The sequence below is a fragment of the Mchenga conophoros genome, linkage group LG11 (assembly GCF_057382185.1).
Source record: "Mchenga conophoros isolate Kocher_MC1m ecotype Shallow Benthic linkage group LG11, M_conophoros_male_GT1.1, whole genome shotgun sequence".
NCBI classification, from domain to species: Eukaryota; Metazoa; Chordata; class Actinopteri; order Cichliformes; family Cichlidae; genus Mchenga; species Mchenga conophoros.
The window spans coordinates 33,142,494-33,170,490 of NC_140536.1; the positions used below are offsets into that span (position 1 = coordinate 33,142,494).

Genomic DNA, 27,997 nt, shown 5'->3' on the forward strand with positions numbered 1-27,997 from the left:
GTGCAGCAGTTTGAGGTCAGCCGCTGCAGTCCAGCATCTCCGGTCAGCTTCTTCTTCTTCCCTCAGCCTGAAGCACCTCCGGATTTCCTGCTGGTCCGTTCGTTTTTGGCCTGAAAGCCGATAGAGAGAGAGAGGGGTGGGGGGGAGAGAGAGGTCTTTTGGCACAACAACGGGGCCAATCGCGCTGAGCGCTCGCGCTGTTTGGTGGCAGAGTCGCGTGCTGGACACTGAGGGACGATGAGACCTGAAACTCTTCCCAAACTTCTTCTCTGTGTTGCATTTTCACTGCCCAACGCAGTGCACGTTCAAACAGGTAAGCTCACAGCTCTAAGGTAATCAGAGACACCGTCTTTGAGTATTTAAAGTATTTAAGTGTCATTTTGTCATTTCATATTGCCACATACAAATAACTTTTAAGACTATTCTCGGTTTAGGGGGATGCAGGAGGTTTTCAGGAGGGTTAATATAAAGACAGCTAGCTTTATTGTTGCTGCATGACTTCTTTAGCAGTGTCAAAAATAAGCTGACGCCTTTCCATCTATCATGAAGGTATCTAAGGCCACATAACCTCCAAATATCCCACATGACGTATTTTGCTCTCAGGCTTCCCCTCAAATAGGCAAACAGGATGTGGATTCTCTAAGTTCCTGTTCAGCTGACGAGGACTGTAGTGACCAGGTGTTGATTAGAAAGGATGCTTGCTTTGAAAGCTGCTGTCCTGGCTTTCGGCAGCTTGTCTGCCTGTCACTGCTGTGCAGGCTCTTTGAGGATATTACCTTTCACTTTGACCTCTCAGGTCAGGAAACTTTACGGTGCCAAAAACAAGCTAGCTCTTCATGGTTACAGCCCCCTCTCCTTTGTCTGTCTGGTCTATTTTGCCTCCCAGTAAAGATATGAAAGAAGCCAGAACACCAGTACATGCTGAATTTCAACTTGCTGTCTCTGTTTGTGTCTCACAACAGCAGTCTCTAAAAGTGCTTTAGATTGTAAGGTGATATGAATAATTACACAAATTGATTGAATTAAAATCCAGTGTGGTGAAGTCAAAATTACAAAAAAAATAATTGTCCAAAAACCTATAGACACAACTATATATATTTAAAAGGAAATGTCTTTATTATCTTTTGAAATGTTTTGCTTGGGAAAGAGCTAAATATTTACCATTGCCATTAGGTGTTTGCAGTAACATTCAAGTCTAATGGCAGCTGACATGTACCCCAGTGATTTTTGAACAGGCCTATAGAAGTACCCATCTTTGAAAGTAAAGAGGGGCCAGTCATCAGCTTAAAGTATGACCTATGAAGTATGAATTGGTTTTGGAGATTCTGCATTCACAGATGTTTACTGCAGCTGTCCTTGTGTGTGTTGAGGTCAGCAATCCACCAGTGCACCTTGGGAAAATATCTCTCCAAAACTGGACACTATGTCATTTAAACTAGCTACATTTGCAAAGTGGACTTTGCACATACATAATTGTAACCATGCATAACAGTTTATGATGAACTCTGTTTTGTGGGCATCTGGTCTAAACTTCACAAGACAGCAAAGCACTGGCTTCTCATCCTACATTGGCTCAAGATGTCCATAGAGTTTAGTGAGTGTGTTATCACCTTTCAGATTCACTTTGAAATGTTTCTGTTGAACACAGGCCAGCTGGAGAGTTGATGTCCACAATACAACATTTGGCCAGCAGAAAGCTTTCCGTATACAGTATTTGAATATTGCTACTGACAGTCTTGGTGAGAATCCAGTCCTTATGTTGTCTCTCTGGCTGTGCCTTCAGTGCTTCCTCCAGAGTGTGCGCCAGGAGGCCACTCGGTCCTCCAGAACCCCTACCGTAGCACCACCTTCAGCTCCAGCTGGCTGCAGCAGTCATCCCTGCAGGACTTCATCTGTGACCACTCCCTCACACCGGGCTGGTACCAGTTTCAGATTTTTGACAAGCCAGCGAGTATGCCCACCCAGTGTGTGGAGGTAAATGATGTTTTTGTAAAAGATTTTTCAAAGAGAGTGAGATCTGTTTACAAGTGTTGTGTTTCTTATAAATGAGCTTCCAAGGATGTTGATGCTGTGAGGAACTATTCTATTCTTTTTATCTGACTATAAATTATATTTCCTTCATCTACTACCTTCCCATGGAACTCCATTAATTTGATTTTGTTATTCAAACCATTTAGCTGACTCCTTACATTGTTCGAGTTACACATAGTCCAGTAGTGTCAACATACTATAAGATATGTTAAATGTACATTAGAGGAGGCCTATATGCTCATTTCAAAATCCATATTTTTATTCTTGCATTCTAATAAAGTAGCTTTGTGTGAGTCAAAGTTCAAAATAATCTTTGTTTATGCTTCACTGGGCTTTGGTGCATGCATGTTTATTACCTGCCTCGAAATATCCACTTTTAGTGACATCATAGAGATCCAAGTCAGGAAAACTATATAAAACTAAGCATTTCGAGCAGTTTGAAGGGTGAGCTTCAGGCTCCCAGGGATTACTTGCATGTACACTGGCCTAATTATTTGACATATCGTCATTATGAGCAACAGTCATTGTTTAGAAATTTATAGATATCATGTAAGGTCAATCATAAAAACTGCATATAACTCAAGTGCACAATCTTTTTTCACATTGTATAGAACTGAGGTAAATCAGCTTTATTAAAAGACTGCAGCTAAAACTCCAAAATCATTAGCTGCATTTGAAAATTTCCAATAAAAACTTCAAATATACCAATGAGAAGCTGTAAAAACACTCCAACTGTCCCCATATCCATCTACTGCAAGTAATTAACTGAACTTAGTTTAGGTTTGCTGAATCGTAACCTTTCTATTTCTCTATCAGCTTGTATAATTTGTTAAAACATTGATTTTTCTAACTTTGAGGCTTGAATTCAAGATGAGTCATTTTTTTAACCAATGTAGGAATTTTTCACCAATTTTTAGAACAATTTCACAGGTATACTGCACAAATTCAGTCACTCATTGTGACCTCTATTAAAGGTCATAAAAAATAAAATAGAATTGCTTCCATTTCTTTGTTTTATATTCATGTGATAAACTTAAATGTATATGTATATAAATTATATGCTTGTTTAATTACAAATATAACCTGATAAGATGTGAAAGCCCTTGAGACCCTATCCATGTCCTCATGAGGGGAAACTCTGAGGTAGTCTGCCTGTCATGCGAGTTGTGTGTTTGTGTGTATACACATATTTATGAAGGAGAATGAAAGGAGAGTTGGAATATGTCTCATGTGTTGTGGTTGGCCTGCTGTGAGCCTGCAGGATCCATCTAAAGTGTCACCCTCTCAGCCTCCTGCTTTCCCGGGGCATCGCTGCTCTCCCTGGGTGATGGATAACTACAGGAGTGGACGGAGGAAGGAAGAGACGATTGCTGTGAACATGTGTTACATAACAAGGCAATGTCTTTTTGATGATGTTAGCAAATAAAGAGTTAGATGTGTCAAAGCCAAGAACCTTTTAAGGAGAACCAGGGTATAATCTGTAATGTTATCAGATATCTTCTTTTGGACATTTTCTAAATTATTCAGTTGCAAAGTTATTTAAACCATTTCACTCATTGATTGATTTTAATTTTGGTGTCTGTGGATGTTTCAAACTCAGGTTTTCAGGGCATGTGTGGCAGTACTGTGCTTACTTTCTGGCATTTGTTGTTTTTAGTAGAAAATTTCTATTTCTTTTTATTCCAAAATAGCTTTTACTGGTTTTCCTCCATTCTGGAGGATTAGTTTTGTGAAAGAATGACCATAATACATCCATACATACTGATTCCCCCTGCCCCCTCTGTTTCCAAACATCTAGGTAAACCACTGTGGGACTCAGGCCCCGGTATGGCTGTCTCTGGGTGAGGGTGAGTCCCTGCCGGGGCCACTGGAGGTCAGGCAGTTGACAGCCTGCGCTGCATGGCAGTTTTTCTCGAGCAGCAGCAAAGAGTGCTGCATGTTTCGCATCCCAGTCACTGTCCGAAACTGTGGAGACTTCTATGTTTACCTGCTCCAGCCCACACAGGGTTGCATGGGTTATTGTGCACAGGGTAAGTAACAGTAATTACTGTATGACTGTAATGTAAAGCATGATTCTTATGCCGATACACTGCTCAAAAAAATCAAGGAAAGACTGAATCATAGCAGCATAACAGTAATTCAGTTTAGTATTAGTGGCCGTATGATGCTTAAAGAACAGGGAACGGATGCTGGATGCTGCATAGCTGGAGGCTTTTTGTGTGAAGTTTGTTCTCCTTGTGCCTTCGTGGCTTCTCTTTCTCTTTCCACAGTCCACAGACATAATTTCTCAGTCTAAATTTGCTGTAGCTGTGAACGTGATGGGCCAGGGTGTACTGTCTCCCACCCAGTGTCAGACAGTGTCAGCTGGCATAGGCATCACTGTCCTTTGATTTCTACATTACGTGCTAATTTATAATGAAAAATGAAAAGGGGAAGAAATGAAATGCGGAAACATAATCGTTTTGAAGTCATGCTATTTTATAATTATCTGTTATAAATCTCCTGTCTCCCTAACAGAGATGTCAGACACTTTGCCCACATCATCGCTGCTCTGCGGTCCTGGTGAGGTGAACGTCGGTGGATCTTGTAAAAGTGAGGACCCCGCTGTTGTGTTTTTATGGCTCTCGCTTGTCTCCTCATGTTAGATTAAATACCAAAACACTTTGGAGGTCAGGGAGGTCATATGGTCAGGAACACACCTCTCCTCTTAATGACCTGAGCCTGTGTCCTGCTGTCCTCTGGTCCCGGTCTCCAGTAGTGACTCAGACTGTGAATTATGCCAAGCCAGGCTTCAGGAAGTACAGGTGGAAATTAGGGAGAGAAATAATTACAGACTACTGAAAATGTTCATTAGTGTGCTTCAAAAACCAGTATAAAGCTCAGATTTCTGATAATTAAGAGAATTTAGAATTGCTAAATTAATTCATCTTCCTGTTTAATTATTTGCTGTTGTGGGATGTCTGCAATTGTTCTTGCCTTGAAGAACTCGCACCCAACAGGCATCCCGTGTAAATAATGGAGCACATAGAATACCAGTGCATACTTTTGTCTTTGTCTATTTAGCCTTGATTTCTTTAAATCAACCATCTTCTGATTGGCTGCCCTTCATAACAGCAGATTTAAAGAGTAAGTGGGTGTGTCTTCTATATCTGAGATGACACGTGGCGTATGTTCAAAAATATTTAAAATTAGAGAATGATGATAAAAATGTGGATAGAAGTACCTCCACATTTTTCAGAGGACCTTAAAAGTGCCCATTAAGCTTCAATAACCTGCCTCATCTTTCTGCTCCTCCCCCAACAGCTAATCAGCCCCCGACTCTGTCAGTGCCAGTGATCGTCTCAGAGGTGACAGGTAACACCATCTACCTGAAGTGCAGCTTTGAGAGCAGGTCTAACAGCTCCCTGGGTTATGTGGTGGCCTGGTCCCGCCTCTCACCTGAGGGCCGGAAGGAGGAGCTCAAACAAGAGACCACAATCCAGACCTTCGCCTTTATCGAGCTCGACGGCTTCAACCTGCGATTAGGAGACAAGGTGTGCATGTGGGTGAACTAGTCCTTTAAAGAGCGTAGTGGGACTGCTGTTTAGCCACTCTGTGTTAGAGGGAGTTTTTTAAAACCAAATCTCAAAATGATTCAAAAATCTAACAAAGTATGCCTTCAGAAACTGTTCAGCAGGTTTTTGCTGGGTGGGCTTCTCTTACTTTTTGAGAATTTATGCAACCTTCCACTCGTCAGTCTTCTGCAAATAAGATCTGCTATATAAACAAAGACGAGGTTCCTGGATTTCTAAGGCAGCAGGGACTGAAGGAATTACCAATGCCTGTCAACATGTCGTTTTATTTTACTGTGAGCTGCTCATGTGTTTAACTGGGCCAAAAGCCTTCAACACAGTCTGGAGTTTTTCTCTGCTTTTATTTCCCATCTCTACTCTCCTTTGTTCAATTCATTTTTTCTTTATTACCATAACATTTGCTTAGTGTGGTGCTGTCAAGGCCTGTTGTATGAAGACTATGACATAATACCCTTAAAATAAGGAAAGACTGCCTGGAAATTGCAATATAGCACACTATATTAAATACTTCATCTTTAAAAATAAACAAAAATGGAAGTAATATATGTGCATCTCCCTCCCTCTGGCTCAGATTTACTGCTCCAGCTCCAGTTTCTTCTTGGACTCGCCCAGTGTCCGGGGTATTTCGGTGGAAAGTCAGGAGTTCTTTGCTGGGATCAGGGTAAATAATATTTATCTGACATTTATATTTGTGATCTCTCTTTCTAGTAATTTTTTTGTTGGTCATTAGTCTGCAGACATGTACAGGTTTAGACATAAGTTACAGTGTTTTGAGCTTTCTGTCCTGTGAGGTAGTCTGACTCCAGCGTCAAGGAAGGTGTTAGGTGAGCAGACTCAGCAGACATTTTGGGTTCCCATAGATGAGCGATTTATTTACAGTGAAACTTAACAAAACTCCCCCAAATTAACTTAAGTAACAAAAGTCAAACACAGCAACACAACTCAGCTCTCCTCCCTTCTCTGAATCAAGCAGAGACTGACTATATATAAGGCTGTCAAGTTCTTTTCAATTAGTCTAGCCAATACCACTAGCTTGAGCTGAGGAATCTAAAACTCAACACAAATGACTGAGAATTAAATAAAGCTCCCCACTCTTCTGATTAACACATTTACACAACTAAATGGCCCGATATAAGAAGAAATATTCAGCAAATCCTTTTGTAGGGGAAGCATTCCTATGATAAAAGAAACCCCTCTTTGTTTAACCTGCTGATGTCAGACATGACATCATCAGTACTTTAAAAATCAGAAAATGCTGGGCAGGCCTTTCCCCACACCTGACCTACATGAAGACTGAAAACAAAAAAAACAATGTAATTATGCACAAATGACTTAATTCTGCAACATAATAAAATACAATGCAACATGTAACTGAGTGTTTGCTTTAATTTCTGAATGTTTGCTTTGCTGGCAATGTAATGCTTACGCAAACAAACCCGGGATAGTCAGTGAGCAATGTTACTTTGACAATACCAAATCATAGCAAATAAATATATATAGTGAATAATGTGCATAATGTGCAAAAAGTCAATACTTCTGGGACAAGTGGAGAGTATTACAACTGCTCATCCACTTTGTCACATGTCCATGTAAATAAAAATTAAGAGACGTGTACACAGACATAAAACATATTAAAAAAGACAAGATTATGCTTTCATTTAGATTTTGGTTGTTATTTTGACTCAGATCACTTAAATATCAGCTTATCGTAACTGTCTTCTTCTAGATGAGTTGTGGATAAACACTCGGTATAAAAGACCAGACCACCCTCTCTTTCTAAAATCATGTTTTGTGCAGTTAAGACCAGAGGCGAGCAGTGTATCTGAGGATGGCAGATTGTATGAGATGGTGGTCGAGAGCACGGTTCCTCTTCCATGTCCAGAAGGGTCTCCAGCTTCTGCAGAGCAGTGCACTCTGTCCCTGCAGCTCAGCACAACAAGTGAAGGTGACCTGGTTGATCTGTAAAAATGACAGTGTGTACTGTTGCTTTCTAATAGCACAGGCTGTACTGTAGGCAGTTTACAGGGAACATTAATGCAGATTTTATGCTTAAAATGCATTTTTAAACAGCAGGTTATTAACTTGCAGTAATCTCTTAAATGATCCAATATGTGGATTTGATTATCAAATATAGCATATGATGCCATGTTAATTCAATGCTGTGCAGTGAGCCTAACATCAGGGTCAAATAAAAAAATATGATATATATAGTAATTTGATTACTTTTTTGCAATACTTAAAAGGTATTGTACCTGTATGATGTTGTATAACATTTAAATATAAATATTTTTTATAAAAATATCAAATTACCCACTGAAAAATATTATAGATATACAGATATACAGATATACAAATGCATTTCAGGTTGATGTCACATAAAACTTTTTTACAGCTGTGATCTAGTAAAGCGTTTGTTCTTGTGTTCAGAGATGCTAAATATGTTGTGCCTGTTGTTTGGGATCAGTGAAGGGCTGCTCCCTCCCTCAATCTATGTGCATAAGAATAATTAAGTCAGTGTTTGGAGAAACTTTAATTGTGGTTTAAGGCATATTTAATCAAATTTACTATGCTTCATTTATTTTAGCCCATAGGAAAGTCTCCACCACTTTTTTTTGTATAAATCTGTAGAAATAAATGAAAGGAGAAGGGGCTGATTACATGTTAATAAATCTTTGTAAATGTCTCTAACGGCAGGACCATTTAAATGCTGTGTTATTGCTATTTAGCTATAAAGAAATGTCTGTGCAGTACTTTTTTGGTGTTCTTTAATCCTTCAAATGAAGTGAAAATAACTCCTTGTATTGCAGAAGATGGTTTGCTGGGTGCAGATCTGTCCCTGTCTTCCTGTGTCGTGGATCTGTCTCAGGGTGCCTGTCGCGAGGGCATTTGTAGCCGGGCTGTGATCCACTTCAGTCCTGTAACAGACTTTGTTAAAGATGGCAACAGGACAACTGAGATCACTGTTAAACCCATCATCACACAAAACTTTCTTTGGAATGGATACTCACCAAAACCTGTCCAGGTGAACACGTCAAACTATTAAACTCACACTCCCTCACCTCATCATGTATAATTTCTTTTAAGAAAGAATGAAATTGATTTCTATATTTTAGATAACGGTTAAGGATGTTCCCTCAGCCTACTGCTACTCCTTCACTGATCCTCACATAATCACATTTGATGGCAGGTACTTTAATTCAGTTAATAAGGAAGCTTACTCTGTATTAAGTTTTAAATTGTCCATAATAAAAGATGAGCTTTCTTTCCTGTTTTTGCACCATACAGATACTATGACAACTCCCAAATAGGCACCTTTGTCCTGTATAAGAGCAGCTTTTGGCCTTTCGAGGTTCACGTCCGTCAGTGGGAGTGCGGCAGCGTTGTGCATGCCGCCTCGTGTGTGTGTGGATTCGTGGCGAGGGATGCGGGAAATGTTATTGCTTTTGACATGTGCAATGGGGAAATGGGTGAAACCAAGCCTCAACTGACTGTGAAGAACAGAGACTTGAGTAAGAGCGGCATTCGGATCACAGAGTCCTACCAAGGACGCAAAGTCACTGTGAGTGAAAATGAGTACACAAGCTAAATAATTTCACAATTTAAGCTACCTGGTAAACTTCTTGCCTTTCTTGGTTTTAAAGTTATATTTTCTTTTGTCAATATTTGACTTTTTGCAGATGACCTTTTCTTCTGGAGCATTTGTTCGTGCTGATGTATCTGACTGGGGAATGAGTCTGACACTGAGAGCCCCCATTTCCGACTGGAGGCACACTGAGGGTCTGTGTGGGACCTATGATGGGCAATCAGAAAATGACTTCCACTTAGCAGGGGGTGCCAAACTGGAGGATCTACATGCTTTTATCTCCGAATGGAGGTCAGGCATTCATGTTCTAATTGCTGTAAGCAATAACAGCTTATAAGCTACGTAGTGCTCTAGCTATGCAGGAAGAAGAAATCCTCAATCTATATATACAGCTCCATATATCAAATGCTTTTCTAGAAGTTTTTTTTTTCTTAAATAGGCCTGTCCACTCATTTTCAGCCCATTTTTCACACATTGAAAGGCAATGTTTGACCATGAATATTGCCAAAACTATTAAAGAGACCCACTGTGGGATTGTATTTAGTAGTATTGGTTTAGGTTAGAGAATGTATGTTTGGATTATTTCACTTGGACTTCACGTCCCAAAGGATTAAATAAACTTGAAAACACTGCAGCCAGCAGGGACCACAATACTGAAATTGCCACTATGAACAATTTATTACGACCATGCAGAAAAACAGTTAGTAACATTTGTTACCTCTTTACTGACATTGTTTCCTTCTCTCTCAGGTTACCCCCAGGCAATAGCCTGTTTGACACTGTGCCATCCCATATTAGTACACTGAACTCCCGCAGGCACTGTACCTGCCAGGAAGAGATGCCCCGCTTCTCATCTCCCAGAGCCCCGTCTCAGCCAACTAGCTCATCCGACCCCAGCTGCTCTAATCATGGCAACATGCATTTCCCCAGTGTCGTCCCAACTCTGGACGTCACAGCCGAGTACATCACCTCTGTGGAACTACTCAGTGAAAATGAAAGAGAGCCACTTCCCTCGAGAGCCTCAAGAGTTTCAACCTCAGCCTATCAACAACCCAGAGGCAGGCGCAGTGCCCAACGTTTCATTTCTAACTCCCCACATCAAAGTCTCAGCCAGTCGGATCTGGAAGGCGTTACCTACTTTTTCCCAGAAGACCACGAACCTGCAGTTCAGCCAGAATCTCCCCTAACGTGGCCCACACCCTCTGGCCTCACTGAGCAGCAGGCCCAGGCCCAGTGCCGGCAGACTGTGGCAAACTCGAGCATAGTGATGGGTTGCAGGCACCTGCTGAAAGAATTATTTGTTAACCATGCCGTGACCATGTGTGTTACTGACCTACAGCTAAAGGACGAGCAGTCGTGGTTGAATGCGACTATACCGCTGCTAGAGAACGAGTGTGAGAGGAGGCTGCTGGAGGAGGGGGAGGGAGAAGAGAAGTACCAGGATGCTGTGGCCATCCTGAAGTGTCCAAATCTTTGCAACGGGAACGGCCAGTGCTCAAACTGGGGTTGTGTCTGCTTCCCAGGATTTAGCTCCTATGACTGCAGTGCGCTTTCTGGTAACATATATCCACATGAGACACTTACATATAGTAGACAGATCAGAGTCTTGTGATAATGCTGTACTCCCACAACACGATATTGTAAGGTATCCCTATGTTTATAGCATAGTTGTAATATAGTTATTAGTTACATACATTAATCTTCCATTGGATGTCTATGATGACAGACTTATGATCGTCAGACATGTGGTTTATGATTTGGACTGAACTCCCAAGGGTAACATTTCATGTTCATCTGCACTTTTTGTTAATATTGTGAAGACCAGATCCCAGAGATCACTACGCTGCAGAAGGATGGTCTATGCGATGTCCGTCAGGGAAACTGCACCACCGTCAACATCCATGGTCAAGGCTTCAAGGACTCCTACGAGCTCAAGTGTGAGTTTGTTAAAGAAAAGGTAATTTTCCTGCTTCTCTTTTCCTTTTATTCCTTAGTTGATGTACATCTTGTTTTCTGTAGTACCACCTTACAAAATACCACAATATACTTTTTCTCTGTCTCTTCATTTAATTTATCCAGCGCCAAATCACAACAACAGTCACCTCAATGTGCTTTATATTGTAAGGTAGACCCTACAATAATACATACAGAGAAAAACAATCATATGACCCCCAACGAGCAAGCACACTTGCAACAGTGGGAAGGGAAAACTCCCTTTTAACAGGAAGAAACCTCCGGCAGAACTCAGGCTCAGGGAGGGGCGGCCATCTGCTGCGACCGGTTGGGGTGACAAAGGGAAGACAGGACAAAAGACATGCTGTGGAAGAGAGCTAGAGATTACAAGAAGTCAATCACAAATGCAAGCAGTAAAAACTCTTCTCTGAAAGAAGCCGCTTCTCTGAAAGCCTCTTTAGATTGCTTAACATTAGCAGAGGGCCACTAACTTCCAAAGTCCACTGAAACCATGAGATTGGTAGCTTTAGCATTGCTTTCTGATATTATTTTTCTTCTTCTTTCCTTTTGTTGATGGCTCTTACTGTTGGTTAGTTGTGGTTTGTTCCACACTAGAAATGGTTCTATATTTCCCTCCGTGATTGAATTAATCCTCCTCACTGTTGTTCAGAACTTTTAGATTTGTCATGCTCCCATAAATCCCACCAACCTGTAACTGAGTGATTAGGTTTCCCTTTGACCAAAGACTAATCACAGAGATCTTTAACTGAATTAATAACATGAAGTCCAGAGATCCAGTTTGTTTCCCTGAGTCTAATCAGGAAGTGAGACACATTCATGTCCTTTGTATTAAACTGACATTAACAAGCTAACCATAGTGTGCATGGATGTAATCAATTTAATTTTACATACAGTAATAAGATGTATCAAGCTGTAAACACAACAATGGCACTGGAACAGTTGCTTGTTAACACATCCATATATGTAGTGCAAGTCCAATAATCCATCACCTCTTGGCATCTTACCATAAGTTTAAAAGATCTGATATTTGTCTTTAAATGTGCTGGTGAATATTGCCGGATCAATAAAAAGTGGCAAAGCTGCACATTTTGATGACTGTAAGAATGCGAATTACAGCCAGATGTTGCAGAATTCGGCTGACCTCTATCAGTAGATTTTTTTAATATATATTTATACCAAGTTAATGTTGTTTTCATCTTTTTATCCATACATCTGTTTTTTTTTCTACATTACCATACTACCTTACACATCCTACCATGTTCTACCTTAATTCTTCTTCCCCTGTTTGTCTCATTTTTAGTTTGTGGATTGGGAGTGGGTTCTGGACGAGCCTCTGTTTGTGTTGGCCACCTTTCTGAATGACACAGCTTTGGAGTGCCAGCTCCCCCTGGAGGACAGCTGGGTTTCTGCAGGTGTGGACTTGGAAACGGTGACAAACAGACCACTGGCCCGCTGGCAAATTAAAGTAAGTCATGTTTCCAGGCATTTTATAAAGAGCACACTGTGAAATTATACATTTCATTAGGTCCTGTCTACACATTTCAAACTCATCTTCTGCCTCTCTTACAGCATTTGTTTATCATTTTCTCTCATGCTCCTGTCCGCTTCTCAAAACTAATGATAAATATGAAACTATATGCTTATTTTCTGACATATATAACAATCTAACAATGCATCAGTAGCAAATTTGCAGTAGGATGTTTAAATGGCATGGATGCAGTAATAGAAAGCGTGCACTGAGTGCAGCTGGAGGTTTTTCTCCAATTTCTGTTTGGCTTAGAAAGGAAAATGAACCCAGTGGAATAAAAAAAATAGTTGAGTTACACAACTGACAAATATGTTTCCACAGTTACGTTTAGTGAAAATGTATTACAGAGTACTTTAGCATTTACACTACAATGAGATCACAGAAGACGTTATTCTTAGTCTAAACTGGAAATATTTATTTTTCCATTCAGACTACCAAAAGCCTTTTTTTCCAGGGAGCTCATCGTATCATTCAGACCGCTGTTTGTCTGCATTTCCACTGCAGTGAAGATCTACTAAGATTAGACCAATTAGTCCACTGACTCATCTGTTTGTACTCACTTTTCTGTTCTTTGTGTCAGGGTGACCGGTGCAAAGACAAATACACACCCACACACACATTCTCACAGTACTCGTAGGAGACACGGTGAAAGCCAGTTCTTTTGGCTGCAAAACGTGACAATGCAGTGCATACCTGCAGGAATGTACGGGTGCATTTGTTAGTGCTTTCAAATGTAATGGCTTTGATCGGAAACAACATTTTTTTTAGTGTCTTTATTTCTTAGATTCACCACTTTGTGTTTTCGCTGAGACATCTTCCTCTTTTTATACATTTTCCAGCTTGACCATCACCACAGACTCACTCTGTTTGTGTCTTGTTTGCTCTCTGTTTTTTTTTCTTAAATCTTTTTTCTGTTTGGTCCGCTCTTCTTCGTCTGGCTTCTGCTAGGTTTTTAAACTGGCACATGTTGGGATTGTCTTCTCTGAGTTTAAACAAACACTGTCAAGTCCAAACATGATATTTTTAGGATCACTCAGAAGTACCAAACTCAGGAGAGGCCAGCTTTATCCCCTGATAGAATTCCCAGATCTGTGGTTTTCCCATGGTGAGAACTATGGGAAAATTCAGAGGAAAATGGCCTTTTGACTAAATAACCCAGTGTTTGTGATGACCGTTCACCTTTTTCAGCCTGTTTAACGCCTTTTCCCAGTGAGTCTCAGTAATCAAGCTTCTGCTGATGACAGGTTTCCAATGACGGTTACAGCTACAGCAATGCAAAGATACTAACTCTTTACGATGGAGCCTGCCAGATGTGCAGCCTCAGGACTGAAGTTGTCTGTACCCTGAGGGTGAGATATCTCAAATTATTTTTATAATTTACTTTATAGTTGGACAAGGAGTGAAATAGGCTTCTTTATATGTTAACTGTGAAACTTCTAATTGAACAAATTCTTTCTAGCAAAGCTCAAGAACAGATCCAGGTGTAGCATGGCCTACAGAGTCTGCCTGGTATGCAAGAAATTGTGGACTATAGATGCTTGCGGCTTTTATGATGTGTACATAAAATAAACTATTAAGCAGCCGCTTATAGAATAAGCATTATTTAAACCACTGCAAGTATTTAAAGGTATTAACATGAACAATTAAAACTGCTCTACTTAATTTTTAAGCTCCCCCCCCCCCGTTTTTCTTTCTTATTTTTAAACTGAACACTTTATAGGCTCAATAATTCAGCACTAAACAAAAACAGCCGGGAAACACATCAGCTAGTCTGCTGACGGAAACCTTTAGAGGCAACAGCTAACTTATAGGGCTTCTGTGTTGCCAGAATCAATATCAGCTTTAAGATAGCACATCACAGATTGAAGACTTCCTGCTCTGTGCAGCAGCCATTGTTTACAAATGCAATAATTTTTTAATTTAAAAGGTAACATTTCATCACTTGATAGGCAATAGCTTTGCAGTTGTATTTCATCAAATGCAGTCCCTGCTTTGCTCTCCACACAGGCTGTTTACCTGCATGGACACAAAGTTAGTGTACGCGTGATTGGCCAACAGACCTCAGATTCTGCACATGCATGTGAGGAAATCTGTTAATAGAGATTTAAGGAAACTTAATTATCACGTGTTGTTAGAGGCAGATCTTTTGTACACATGGGTTTCGTATTGCTAAAACCAAAGCCTTTTTTTTCAATATTAGTTAGTTGCTCACATAATTTTACAGTTATTTACATAATTTTTAGTTATTTTAAACGTCTTTGAAGCAATTTTTCTATCTACATGATCAACATCTCAAAAAAACTTCACTAGTGTAATTTCATATCTATTTTAAAATGTGCAGAAATCCAAAAAACATTTTTTCTATACATTAGAAATTAGAAATTAGAATCCCTCTCTCCAACAAGCCAACGAACAGGTGCTCTAAACAGGTGCAAAAAAGGGAAAACCCACCAGCTGGTAACATGTAGGGAGGATTTTCTTCTGCAATCTGCACCTATAACTGCAGATTTCTCATCTATTCATTTATTTCCTGTGGCTGTTGTGCACTCTGTAGTACCCCGGGGCTCCCAAACATTTGCTTATGCCTGCAGCCGCTCCTGCCAACAACCATTACATTCAAACTTTCAGCCTTATGTGAATGTGGGTGTGAAGCAGAAAGATGCTGAAATCAAGCATCCAAGCCCCGGAGAGGAAATTTAACTGCTGCTGTGCTTTGATATTACTTATACAACTACAATACACTAATAAAACACTAATTTGAAACTTCAGCCAATAAAATATCTCTAATTAGATATTTGGAAAAATACCATTTAGAAAAGCAGACTTGAAGTCCAGACAATACCTTTGTTAACACAGTAACACAGACAATGAAGGACAGAAAGTTTGCTCATCTTTAAATGAAACAACAAATCGATATAAAAGACGAGTCCTTCTCCTGCTATGGTTTAGCAAAGGTATAAATAATTTTAAGGTGGGTACACAGTTATAGATCCTTTGGCAGCTTTCTCTATCCTTCAGAATTGTCAGAATTGAGTCATCATGGGTTGATGTCCAGGTCACAGGCAATAAGACAGAAGATAGGAAAAGCCCTTTGTGTCTCTCTCTCCTTCTCTTGATTTTCCTGTTTTGTGATTTCTGCTCCACCCTCATTATGTTCACCTGTATCAGTTGTTTTTACCTGTGCTCAATCATGGCTGTGTATATATGGTCCTGTCTACTGTTACCAGCCTACGTGTTCTCTCTCATTTGACCTTGTTTTTTAATTTTTAATTTCCCATCCTTTTATTTCTGTTTTAATTTGGTGTTTGTTGTTTGTCTGATCCTGCATTTTGTTTTAGTCCCTTAAGCTTCCCTTTGTTGTTCAGGCTGTTTTGTCATTAATTCATTAATTATCTATTATTTCATTTTTAGAAATTCTAATAATAATGAAGAAGAGAATGAAGACAAGTCAGTGTGTTTTTGGAAATGTTGTAAAAGCTTAATTTTAACTGACATGGAATAGATGTGTTTTCCAGTGGGTACATCATCAAATACATGCTGTTCATGATCTGATAGTGATGTAAAACACCAAATATGCTGATTAGAAGCCACTGTTTCATTTACAAAAAGGCCTTTAATTAAGAGACCTTCAGTCTTTTGTGTGACTATGTAAAGTTACTCTTGTCACAGGCTTGGGCAGACACAATTAGGGCTTGACAAACAATTGCAAATAAGACAGGACGCAGAGATGGATAATGTCAGAAACACAGTACACTAAACAAAAAGAAAAAACTCTGAACCTAAATCTGACACCACGGGTGTTTTGGACATGCACACACATTCCTCACTACCAGTAGTTTTGGATAAGTGTCTTCTAAACAACATGTTGTGTGTTATGAAAGGCATTTTTAATGTAAATAATATATGTTTGTTGCTTTCCAGGCGAAAACCTGTAACATTGATGGCCTGTGTTACAATGAGGGGGAGTCCCTTCCCAGCAGCCCTTGCCTCGCATGCCGTCCAGACTCATCCAAACACACCTGGTCCATTGCAGAGAGTATCTGCTTTTCTTTCTTACTTTTTTTTCAATTTGTTCACATTCTATAAATTATCAGTGTCTACTCTGATGGTGAGGTACAGTAACACAGTGTTAGACTGAAACTCCTCATAAGAGCTGAGGTTGGATACTCTTCACTGAGTTTTGTAGCTGGTTGTCACTTGGGGCAGTTTTGATCCTTCATCAGCAGATTGGATCCACTGAAGTTGCTTCTGTCCCCCAGCACTGATACAAGGACAGCTTACCTCACTGTTACGCTTTGAGACCAACTTCACTTCTTCAGCTTAAAGTAGGTCAGACGCAGCTGAGCAGCTCAGCTCCACTCAAACAAACTGACAAAATAACCAAACAGGAGTCAATGTGTTGATTATTCATTACGCTGATTCCACCAATTCATCAATCATTTATCTGTGAACACAATGAAACAAAAACATAAAACAGATTTTTTAAAATCTTTTTTTAAAAGATTTTTTTAAATAGTTAATATGTTCTATCAACGGTAACTAGTTCATCATTATATATGAATTTTAACTTTATGTCTAAATCTAAATCTCGTTGTGCCCAAACACAAACACAGAGAGACTTTGAGAGATTTGTCTGAATGAAAATTTGGTCTGACATAAGCTAAAGCTGCCCACTCATGCAGATAAATGGTGTAAATGGTGCACAAAATGCCCTCTTTATAAAGGCTACTTCCTTTTTCACAGGCATGTTTGATTTGCTGGGTTTTTACCCCAGATGCCCTTCCTGGACTTGTGTCTCCTCTTGTAATCAAGCTGGAGATCTTGTAATGGTTACAAAAAGGTTTGATCAAAAAGTTCTAATCTGCTTTGAATTTGGCCAATTTTCCATTCAAGGTAACCTTCGGGGTCATGTACAGAAAACTTCCGTGTTCGACTGTGATTCCACCGTGGACCTCAAACTTGCACAAAAAATAAACATCAACTTCTATTTAACAGTGTCCTCATGTTGAATGAAGAGTCATAGCTGCTGATTAGAGCTGTTGTCAAAAATCCACAGTTTCCAAATCCAGCAGCAGTGATGTGGACCTGTTATCAAAACATATTATAAACATAAAACATTTTTATGTTTATATTATATGGAAAAATATGTATTTCCCAAAATGTTTTCCCATAAAAACGTCTAAACTCTGGCACGCAGAAATGCTGTAATATGACGTATCTATTGGTCTGGCATCATCAAACCAAACTGTCTTTCCAAATTAGTTATGAATTTTATGAATTTTACCTGCACGTTTTTTTTATCCTTCCAGCTACACACCACCTTTTCACACCCACCTTTCACCCACTCTGAACCAGTCACACGTAGGTTTATTTAGTATCTTACTTCGACTCCCTTCGTTTCTATTTTCCCTCAGACAATGAACCTCCTCTGCTCCAGTCGCTGACTTTGCCTCTGCAGTCGTTTGAGGGGGAGAATTTCATTTACCAGCTAAATGCTCGAGACCCCGAGGGCTCCACGGTTCTTTTCACCCTGCTATCAGGCCCTGAAGGGGCATCTCTGTCTCCAGCTGGTCTGCTGATGTGGAAGGCCACAGCTGAACCCACCAACAGACACACTTTCCAATTCACTGTGACCGACGACTGTAACGCTGAGACCAGAGCCTCTGTAGAGGTAAGACTCGGCTTATTAATGTAAATGTAGTGTTGCTGGTGAGTACAGATCTACATGCACGTCATGCAAAAGAATTATTCATTTAATAATTTAAATTAAATATTCAGTTAAATTTCATTTAAAGCTGGTTTAGCTCTATAACTGAGCGTAGATTTGATGCCAATGCTTAAATTCGTCCTTTATGAATTTCAAACAGAAACATTCTGATCTGTAGTCCAGTTTCAAATAACACAAAGTTGTGGTGTTGATCATATCATCTTGCATTTGGTTTTTCACTTGCTTTTTTACAGAAGACGTGCCATTAAGCCATGACAGTAAGCAAGTACAAGCAACATTTAGTCTTTATCGCCTGTGTTTTTTCTGCTATAAGATGTTAAAATTTTGGAAGTTATTGTGGCGTTATTGCTGCCTTCTCCCACTAGAGGGAGATACTGGTATACAGTATGTAGTTTGGGGCCTGAGGTTTCTCTGTAAGGTGTCATTGCAGTACACACTCGGCAAGTGTTTCCACCAAAAAACTGCACAAAGTTGTCAGACTAAATCATTTTTTTTCCTTTTTTAATATGATGTTGCACAATTCAGCGTACACAGAATAACTGCTCATAGATGCAAAAATATATCACTGTGGTTTTGATTTATCAATATCACGAAAATGCTCTAAAGCTATAATCTTTGGATAGAGCGTTTTCCATTCTCGGGACACGTTGTATCATTGCTCTTAGCAGTATACGAGTAAAATACCCCTCATGTGTCAAGCCATGTGTTCTGTACTACAGTCACAGCCAATAGCGTTAACTAAGTGGTTCAGGAATCATCAAATAAACATTTGGGATCCATGGTCAGGAAGGTTAAGCCTCCTAATCTAATAAAGCATCTTTTCAAGCATCCTTGAAAAGCAGGTGGTCCACAAATAGGACAAGCCTTCAATAATGTGCTGGAGTAGAAAAAATATACACACGGCTTTATGCATATAACTGTTAATCATGCAAAGTTAATTGTTAGTTAACTTTTGCTACACGTTTTGATTATACTGACTGGACCCTGAGTGTCTCTGTACACTCTGAGTTTTTGTTTTCTGATTTCTGTAACTACATTCATGTGTCTTGTTCAGTGTGTCTAAGATCATAAACCTGTGTGACTTAAGTTCAGATGTCTAAATGACAAGAAACCTTTTCCTCTCTAGGTGTTTGTGCGCTCCTGTGAATGCCTGAATGCTGCTTCATGTGTCGCCAGCGTCAACCTCCCTGCCGGCAGTGGGGAATATGTGTGTGTGTGTCCTGATGGATTTACAGGGAGGAGGTGTGAGGTGGACATAGACAACTGTAAACCAAATCCCTGCAGATTGGGTTTCTGTATAGATGGGCTCAACTCCTTCTCCTGTGTATGCCCACCTGGAATGACAGGTCAGCTGTTTCCTTTAACTACACGGAGGATTAATCTTTTGAATATTATTTTACCTGTGGTCCTTACGGCACTAACTGTACTGTAATTCCTGCATAATTATGACGCCTTTGTATTGCATTCCACTCATTCAGTCCAGTACTGAGAAATGTTGTAACATGACTGCGAGACACTCCTTTGGGTGTAACTGCGTAACTAAATAGATGGTTTACAGTTCTGAGTGCTCACAATAAAACTCTATCTGTCCTGAAATACTATAAACTGAATGCAGATACTTGAGTTTTGTGCTGACTTTCTTTTGAGAACCTCCTTTAAAGATAGAGCCATATTTTGGTTACAGCTTTGACTTTGTGTTTATACTTGAGTGACTTATTACATTCAAATAAATGCTTTAAATTAGTCACTGGAGCTCAGGTTTAGTCACATCGTGAGCTTACTGTGTTCGAGATGGAGGCCCACATGTAAGCTGTATACACATATAAACAGTGGAAAATATTGAAGCTGAGGACTTTGTTGGAAGCTGGCGGGTTAAAGACTTTTTAATGTGTGATTTGTGTTGTCAGATGCAGTTCAATCTGTGTAAAATTCTTAAATGCCTGCAAGAGAGAAACAAGTTTTCATCAGAAAAAACTTGGAACAGCTTTATTTATGATAAAAAATGATCCCAAATGAAGCACCAAACCAAACGATGCAAACAATTTACAAATTTGCCGTATAATTACTCTCCTGTTTTCCTCTTGTTAGCAAATTTATGATTTTAAATATTTGTTTATTTATTGAAATTGATTCCATGTTTCCTCATAAGGTCTGCTGTTTCATGTGTTGTCAGGGCGTACATGCAGAGAGGATATAGACGAGTGTGTCTCACAGCCTTGTTTCCCTGGGGTGGGCTGTAACAACACGGTAGGCTCTTTTTTTTGTGGATCGTGCCCACAAGGATACAGCGGTGATGGGAAAAACTGCATGAGTAAGTCTACATTTTATTTGTATAGTTATGTGTAGTTCTGCCTTAGAGAACATTTATACATTCTATTTGTTTTGAAGGAGAGTCTGTGGTTGAAGCGGTGGTGACACCAGTGAGGGTACCACAGGTTTCGTTGAGGTCCAAACCGTCGCCATGCTCCAGAGGGCCGTGTTACCCAGGAGTGCAGTGTTTCGAGAGCATCCATGTTTCAGCAGGCTTCGTCTGTGGACCCTGCCCTGCTGGTCTGCAAGGAAATGGCCAGAAATGTACATCAGCAGGTGAGAGTGGAGCAATTTATGCACCTTTGGCTTTGTGCACCTTGTAAACGAATGAAATAAGCTGGGTATATGTGTATATTTTGCCTCCATTTCTTCATCTGATTTTGTTTACAAAATTGTTTAAATGCTTGTCTGTGAAAGTAAGACAAGTCTAAAGTTTTTCTGGCTATTATCCAGCAATATATAAGTGGAATGTTTTGAATAATGTTGACAATAAAGCCTGTATTTCTATGACTTTGTAAGTCATGTCCTCTAACAGCTCAGGGGACAGTCACCAGTGGAGCAGACAGTTATTTTCACGTCACCAGATCAAATTCCACTTCCTCCTCAAACAGACGACCTCCTGACAGGAGAACGAGACCAGAAGCAACAAATATCAGGAGACTTTCTCCTGCTGACAGAAAAAGCACAGCGACTTCACAGGATCAAACCACAGTCAGAACATTTGCTCCCACTGTCCACAGGGGTCAGCCCAGTGGGGTGGATTTGACCCCTGACCTCTCCACGGGGATCAGATGGGGGTCAGCAGCTCCCCACGTGACCTGTGCTGACTCTCCCTGCTTCCCGGGTGTCTCTTGTGAGCCCAAAGTATCTGGGTCCTTCAGTTGTGGCCGCTGCCCATACGGTTACACCGGAGATGGAGTCACATGTAAAGGTAAAGTGGTCTTATACTTCTACTTTTCATGACTGAATAAATTAAACTGACAACAAAAGTGCTAAAGAAATGATTTTGATAACAATGTTGATTGATTTTCCTTTGGCTCTGGTGAAAAAGCTCTTGCAACTTTGGCTCTTGCAAAAAAAAACTTTTGCAAGGGGCATAAATTTTTCAGTAAAGGTGAAAAAGTGATATTTTGTACCACAAAGTGCTTCAGTATTTAATGTTATCGCACAATTGTACCTTATAGTCATGGTGGATTTTGGTTAGCTCTGCGTGGTCTTGGTCTGAAATGATGAAATGAATCCTCAATTGGGCAACTTTTTGAGTACTGAAACATACTCATAAATGTACTTTGTTTTCAGCTGTTTGCAGGTATCCGTGTGGGCAGAACATGGAGTGCACTCTACCAAACACTTGTACCTGCAAAGACGGCTACACTGGATACAGCTGCCACATAGGTGAGAAACAGAGCGCGAGCTAATGAAATCACACTCGCCTCTGGATTTGGCTCTTATATCTCAGGGTCTAGTTGTGTTTTTTAAAGCTGACAGTTTCCTTTCATCCCAGCCATTTGCCGGCCTGACTGTAAAAACCGGGGGAAGTGTGTGAAACCAAATGTGTGCAAATGTCCTGCAGGCTACGGAGGGCCCACCTGTGAGGAAGGTAACCTGGAGTCATAGTCAAACCAGTCAAAACTGCCGACTGGTTTGCATTGCTTACATACTTGAATTGCTCGCAGAACACTAAGGAGTGTCACTGTTTGTGTTCAGCGAGCTGTGAGCCGCCCTGTCAGCATGGAGGTACCTGCCTGGCTAGAAACCTCTGTACCTGCTCCTACGGCTACGTGGGACCACGATGTGAAATCAGTGAGATGTGACTTAAGTGTTTTTGCATCGTTTTTACATTTTACATAAACCTCCACAATGCATCGATCAGTACCCCTTTTGTTTAAGTGGGTCGGTTTAATCTAGGATTGCACTACATGATTTATGTCTGTCAGTGGTGTGTAACAGGCACTGTGAAAATGGAGGCGTGTGCGTTTCTCCCGATGTCTGCAAATGCCAACCTGGCTGGTACGGACCGACGTGCAACTCAGGCAAGAAACACGACCTGTAGCTAAGCATGCATTCAGACTGCAGCTTCCTTCTGTTAGAGTGTTTAATTCTGACAGCATAATTAAGTGGCACAAAACTCAATCTGACTTGCACATAAGTACTCAAAATATATCAGTACTGCAGGAACCTTTTCTCTTATTTATACTGTAAATCTAAAAGTACATATGTTGGCTCTTAATAAAGCTTTTTGTACCTTACGTCACCTGCAGCTCTCTGTAAACCCGTCTGTCTGAATGGAGGAACCTGTGTTAAGCCTAACGTATGTGCCTGTCCCAGTGGTTTCTTTGGCTCCCAGTGTCAAATTGGTAAGCTTGTGATGAATACATACAATGATTAATACAATGAGGAATTATAGTCAAATATTTCCAGCAATTTGTACAGACTGACTTTCATTTTTATTAAAACTAGCAAAAGCCTGAGGCTGCTTTCTGTTTGAAACAGCAAAACTCACTGGCATACATTTATTAAACTGCAGAAATCTCTGTAGGTTTGTCTCTCTTCTCTGCACATTGCAAGTAATGTTAATGGCATCTACTAGTAACTTGCAGACAGGAGTGAGAACTGTGCAGAGTGTGAGATCATTTAAGTCAATGATTAGCATATTTTTGCTAATATTTCAAACAGCGGCATACATATTTTACACATTTAGGACACCCACTGGCAAAATGCTGCCCCATGGTAGAAAGTAACTGGGGTTGCAATCTCTGTGAACAGGCTGTGCCCTAGTTACAAAAATATTCAGCTTACTGAGGTTTCAAATAGTTTCTTGACTCTGTTTATCTTTCATAATAGCTAACATCTGTTGAGAATGCCTGAAAGAAGTGAAGTGATGCTTTTTCAACAAAACACACCTAAATGTTGCAATTCCTCTCTTTTAAGTCATATCAATGTTGCTATAAAATCCAATCTCTAAGCTTCAGTCTGATTGAAATGTGCATTTTCTGGGTTCCTCACAGTTTAATATTGCTGTCTTTCAGCTGTTTGCAATCCTCCTTGCAAGAATGGAGGTCAATGTATGAGAAACAACGTGTGCTCCTGCCCTGAAGGCTACACAGGAAAAAGGTGTCAAAAGAGTAAGTGATATCACAGCCTAAATAGTTGAAGTACTGTTCAAAGTAACAGCTCACAATTTAAACATTTGGGTTTTAATTTGTTCCAGGTGTGTGTGAGCCTATGTGCATGAACAGAGGCAAGTGTGTGGGACCCAACACCTGCTCCTGTGCTTCTGGATGGAGAGGGAAGAGGTGTAACATACGTGAGTGATGCATGGATGTCTTGATACACATAAAATACACAACAAATAAAAAATTACCAGCTATAGCTCCAAAAAACATGTAATTCAATCAGCTTCATTTCTTATACTTTGGTTTAGGTTTAGGTGGGGTTGGGTAATAGCACTCACAAGAACTAACAAGAAGTCATACACAGTAGTTGTTGTAAGAAATTCTCTAAAAAGTTTACAAATTGTCTCCTAATAACAGTGCACAATTTATATTTTAATATTCATATGAATATGCATATGCATGACTTTTATTCATGCAAATCTTTTAAATCATCTTGCCCTCAAGACGGCATCCACTTTTAACAAGAACTACATAAAATGAAGGAAGATGAGATACTTAAAAACTAAAAGGTGTTAGCTTTTCTGCCCTGAATTCAGGCTTCCAGGCAAACATTATTTCTTTATTTATTTATTTTTTGGTTCTTAAAAATTATTTTAGTGGCTAGAAAGTCCTATTTTTTCGTTTTAATGTAGCACAGCTAAATGGTAAATGGTCTGTATTTGTATAGCGCTTTACTTGGTCCTAAGGACCCCAAAGCGCTTTACACTATACACAATCATCCACCCATTCACACACACATTCACACACTGGTGATGGCAAGCTACAGTGTAACCACAGCCGCCCTGGGGCGCACTGACAGAGGCGAGGCTAGGTCTTTTCTGGCTGACCTGCAAATGCCTAATCTCAGCACTTTGGGTTTTAACCTTTTACGTATCTGTTCAGTCCAGTCGGGCTTCTGAGATAAAACCTTTTAGAAGCTGCTTTGGTGTTCATGCCTCCCTCACTGTTCTTATTTTAGCTGTGTGTCTACAAAAGTGTAAAAATGGTGGCGAGTGTGTAGGACCAAATACCTGCCACTGCCCCGCTGGCTGGGAAGGCCTTCAGTGTCAAACAGGTGAGTCTGTTCCTCAGATGTAATAATATCACTAACAGCTTCAGTAACAGCTCAATTTTTTCTTAGGTAAAATCTGGCAAAGGGTACATACCAAATACTTTAACTAGGACTACTTTATAACCAATTTTCCTGAACTATTGCTGAACCAAATTAAACTGTTCCTCTGCCAAAAGGAGAACTGCTGTCTCCTTAACTCTCAGGACAAATACACAAAAACTACTGTACCACATTACAGGATACTTCTTGGAGAGATGAACTCAAGCAAAGGAAAAACAGACATTTTGATGCAGATTGAAATTCATCCATCCATCCATCCATTTCGTTCCACTTATCACATTCAGGGTCGTGGGCAGGTTAGAGCCTAATCCCAGCTGTCACAGGGCAAGAGGCAGTCTGGCCTGGAGAGTTTGCAGACTGAGATCACTTTGTTTAAAATAATGAAGTAGAAGACATGATCGTTGGTTTTCCTTCAAGTTATTTTTTGCAGATAATTGTTTTGATCATGTGTTTCAAGTGTTTCCAAATGACAATCAAACAGACAGCCTGAACTATAATAAAAGACTCTTTTCTGATTGTAGAGTTTAACAGGAATTGACCATGAAAAGAAAAACAATAATAGATCAAATGTTTTAATTGTGACTTTCTCTCCAGCGGTGTGTAAACAGCGGTGTCTGAACGGAGGCAGGTGTGTGCTGCCTGACTACTGCCACTGTCGGAAAGGTTACAACGGACTGACTTGTGCAATAAAGGTGAGAAATGGGGTCATGGTTAACATATCCCGGTGGGAAAAGTCATAAAGAACACTGATAACTCCAGGATTTATAGATTTATAAGATTTACAATAGAGTCATAGAACAAAGCTTCATTAGATGAATATCGTTGGTCTAGATGACTGAAATGTTTAGTTCTGTTTAATATTTCAGGCTATTAAAAAATAAATCAAAAAATATATAGTGTCTTTAAGAGAAATGTTATATTAATGACTAGAGCTGGGCGATAGAACGATAACGATATGTATCGCGATATAACTTTTACTCGATAGAGAAATTAAGCTATCGCGATAGACCTCGCCGCTCTTGTTCTCTTAAAAAAAAAAAAAAAAAAAAAGGTCAGCCAATCCAAATTCAGTAGCGCAGAGCCGAACCAATCACAGCCGCAGCGTCACGTCGCGTGACTTGTTAGGTACAGCGCAAGTGCCAAGCCGCACGTGTGTTTGTTTGGGAAGCAGCCAGCGGGTAATGGAGCCAGCGCATAATGGAGGAAATGAGTGTGCCGACTAGAAAAATCAACCGAGCGTGACCGAAGAGAAAACAGATGATGGTTCCAACGCCAGAGAGATTGTCGAACGGAAGAGCCATAGAAGTTCCGTAGTTTGAAGGTATTTCGGCTATTTCAAGTCTGACAAAAAACAGAGTAGCGTTCACTGTAAATTGTGCCGAAAGCAAGTCTGGAAATACAATAAACTGGTGCATGCGTCACACTGTGCGCCACGTTATTGTTTCGGTGAAATGAATTTCTACAATACTGTTAATTCTACTCTCTGCAGTGTTTAAATGCTTACATATACACACAGTTACTGTCCCTCCACACATACGACTCGGTTCTGCTTCTATGCCCCAGCTTTGTTTACTTTTTCCCACCAAGGCTTCTAGACTTCTGATTGGCCAACATTTCTGCACGGTTAGGAATCTAGCGCCACCTGCTGCTTTGGCATGTTCATAGCAGCGTTTTCCTTCATTTCTGCCTTTATGTGTGGACGGGATTATTTTTTAAAACGAAAACGGAAAATCTCCGTTTTCAAAAATACCCGTGTACGTGTGGACATAGCCTCAGTCTCTGACTGGAAGCGCTAATTCGTCATTCGGCTTTTGTCAGACTAAAGTAACTGTTAAAACTGTTTGAAAAGCTCAGCTATACAACAAGGAGAGATTGAGAATTTCCTTTTAGTTCTCAGTTTATTTGATATTGACAAAAGTTAGTCAGTTTTGTCTGTTCTTCTGTAAAACAAACTAAGATTTATTTTTAGAATTAATATTTTGTTTCTAAGTGGAATTGACAATTTAGTCTGTTTCATTTGTTCTATTTTGAAACTTAAACGCTTTAGCGGCTGCCTTTTGTGTAGTTTGCAATATTTGCCTTTATTTATCTGAAAAAGTCTCACGTTCCTTAAGTACATCTACCCTGTTGAACTTATTATGGGAAATAAATATTTAAAAACAAGCTGCTGATTATTTCACATTTTACTTGTGAGCAACGGCACATTTAAATCTTACAAATATAGTTATTTGGCTTATATCGTGATAGATATTGTTATTGCCTGAAATAAAAAAAACATATCGTGATATGAAAAAATCTCATATCGCCCAGCTCTATTAATGACACACCAAAAAACTATTAGGCACCTTTTGTGCATCTCAAAAAATGGACAACTCAGTATTTATTTTTTTGATTTTTTTTATCTTCTGTTCCTTTTTTTTTTTTTTTTTTTTTTTTTTTAAATCTCTGTTTAATTCTTTCTGACTGCTGATAACCACTATTCAATTCAGTCTTTTTCTACTAATGTTAAGATATATTTTTAAAAAGTCAGATCAAATATACATCAGAAAAACCTTGAATTTAACACACTGCTTTTATTTTATAACCTCTTATTACTTTTGAAAAATTTAAAAAAAAATTTAATCATATGTATTTTATGGTTATTTCAAATTTACTTTTTAACTGCAAATAGCCCCATGGAGCACATGCAGTACTTTCTTGGCCCACTAGGGGGCTGCAGGCTACATTTTGGGACATTGCATCAAATAAAATGGCACCAAACAAATGAAAAAATTTTTTTTGTACTTCACAGGCATCACAGGCATGATGGCAAACAAATCGGGAATGTACTAAAGAAGCCACAAAGAACAAAGAAAGCACCATAACCTGTGGTGTGTATGAGTGAGACTTTGGATACTGGCATGTACTGTAATGTGTGGCTGTGTGCACATTAGAACTGTAACAGAGCGATTTGATATATGCACTTGTCTTTTCCTGTCTGTGTA

The 27,997-nt window shown here is 39.7% G+C and overlaps 1 protein-coding gene across 1 annotated transcript; it reads left to right on the top strand.

Moving 5' to 3' along the window:
- The first annotated feature begins 69 nt into the window (after positions 1–69).
- vwde (von Willebrand factor D and EGF domains) lies at positions 70–27,929 on the top strand. The gene is made up of 31 exons (XM_085292556.1): positions 70–313; positions 1,784–1,974; positions 3,830–4,061; positions 4,549–4,623; positions 5,335–5,564; positions 6,175–6,264; positions 7,401–7,548; positions 8,411–8,625; positions 8,717–8,790; positions 8,889–9,162; positions 9,281–9,477; positions 9,937–10,742; positions 11,007–11,143; positions 12,461–12,625; positions 13,933–14,037; positions 16,610–16,724; positions 18,103–18,359; positions 19,543–19,762; positions 20,590–20,727; positions 20,805–21,002; positions 21,262–21,657; positions 22,026–22,121; positions 22,231–22,326; positions 22,434–22,529; positions 22,664–22,759; positions 22,988–23,083; positions 23,756–23,851; positions 23,938–24,033; positions 24,861–24,956; positions 25,608–25,705; positions 27,805–27,929. The coding sequence occupies exons 1-31, from the start codon at positions 238–240 to the stop codon at positions 27,817–27,819; spliced, it is 5,220 nt and encodes a 1,739-aa protein (XP_085148682.1). The 5' UTR covers positions 70–237; the 3' UTR covers positions 27,820–27,929.
- Positions 27,930–27,997: the final 68 nt, after the last annotated feature.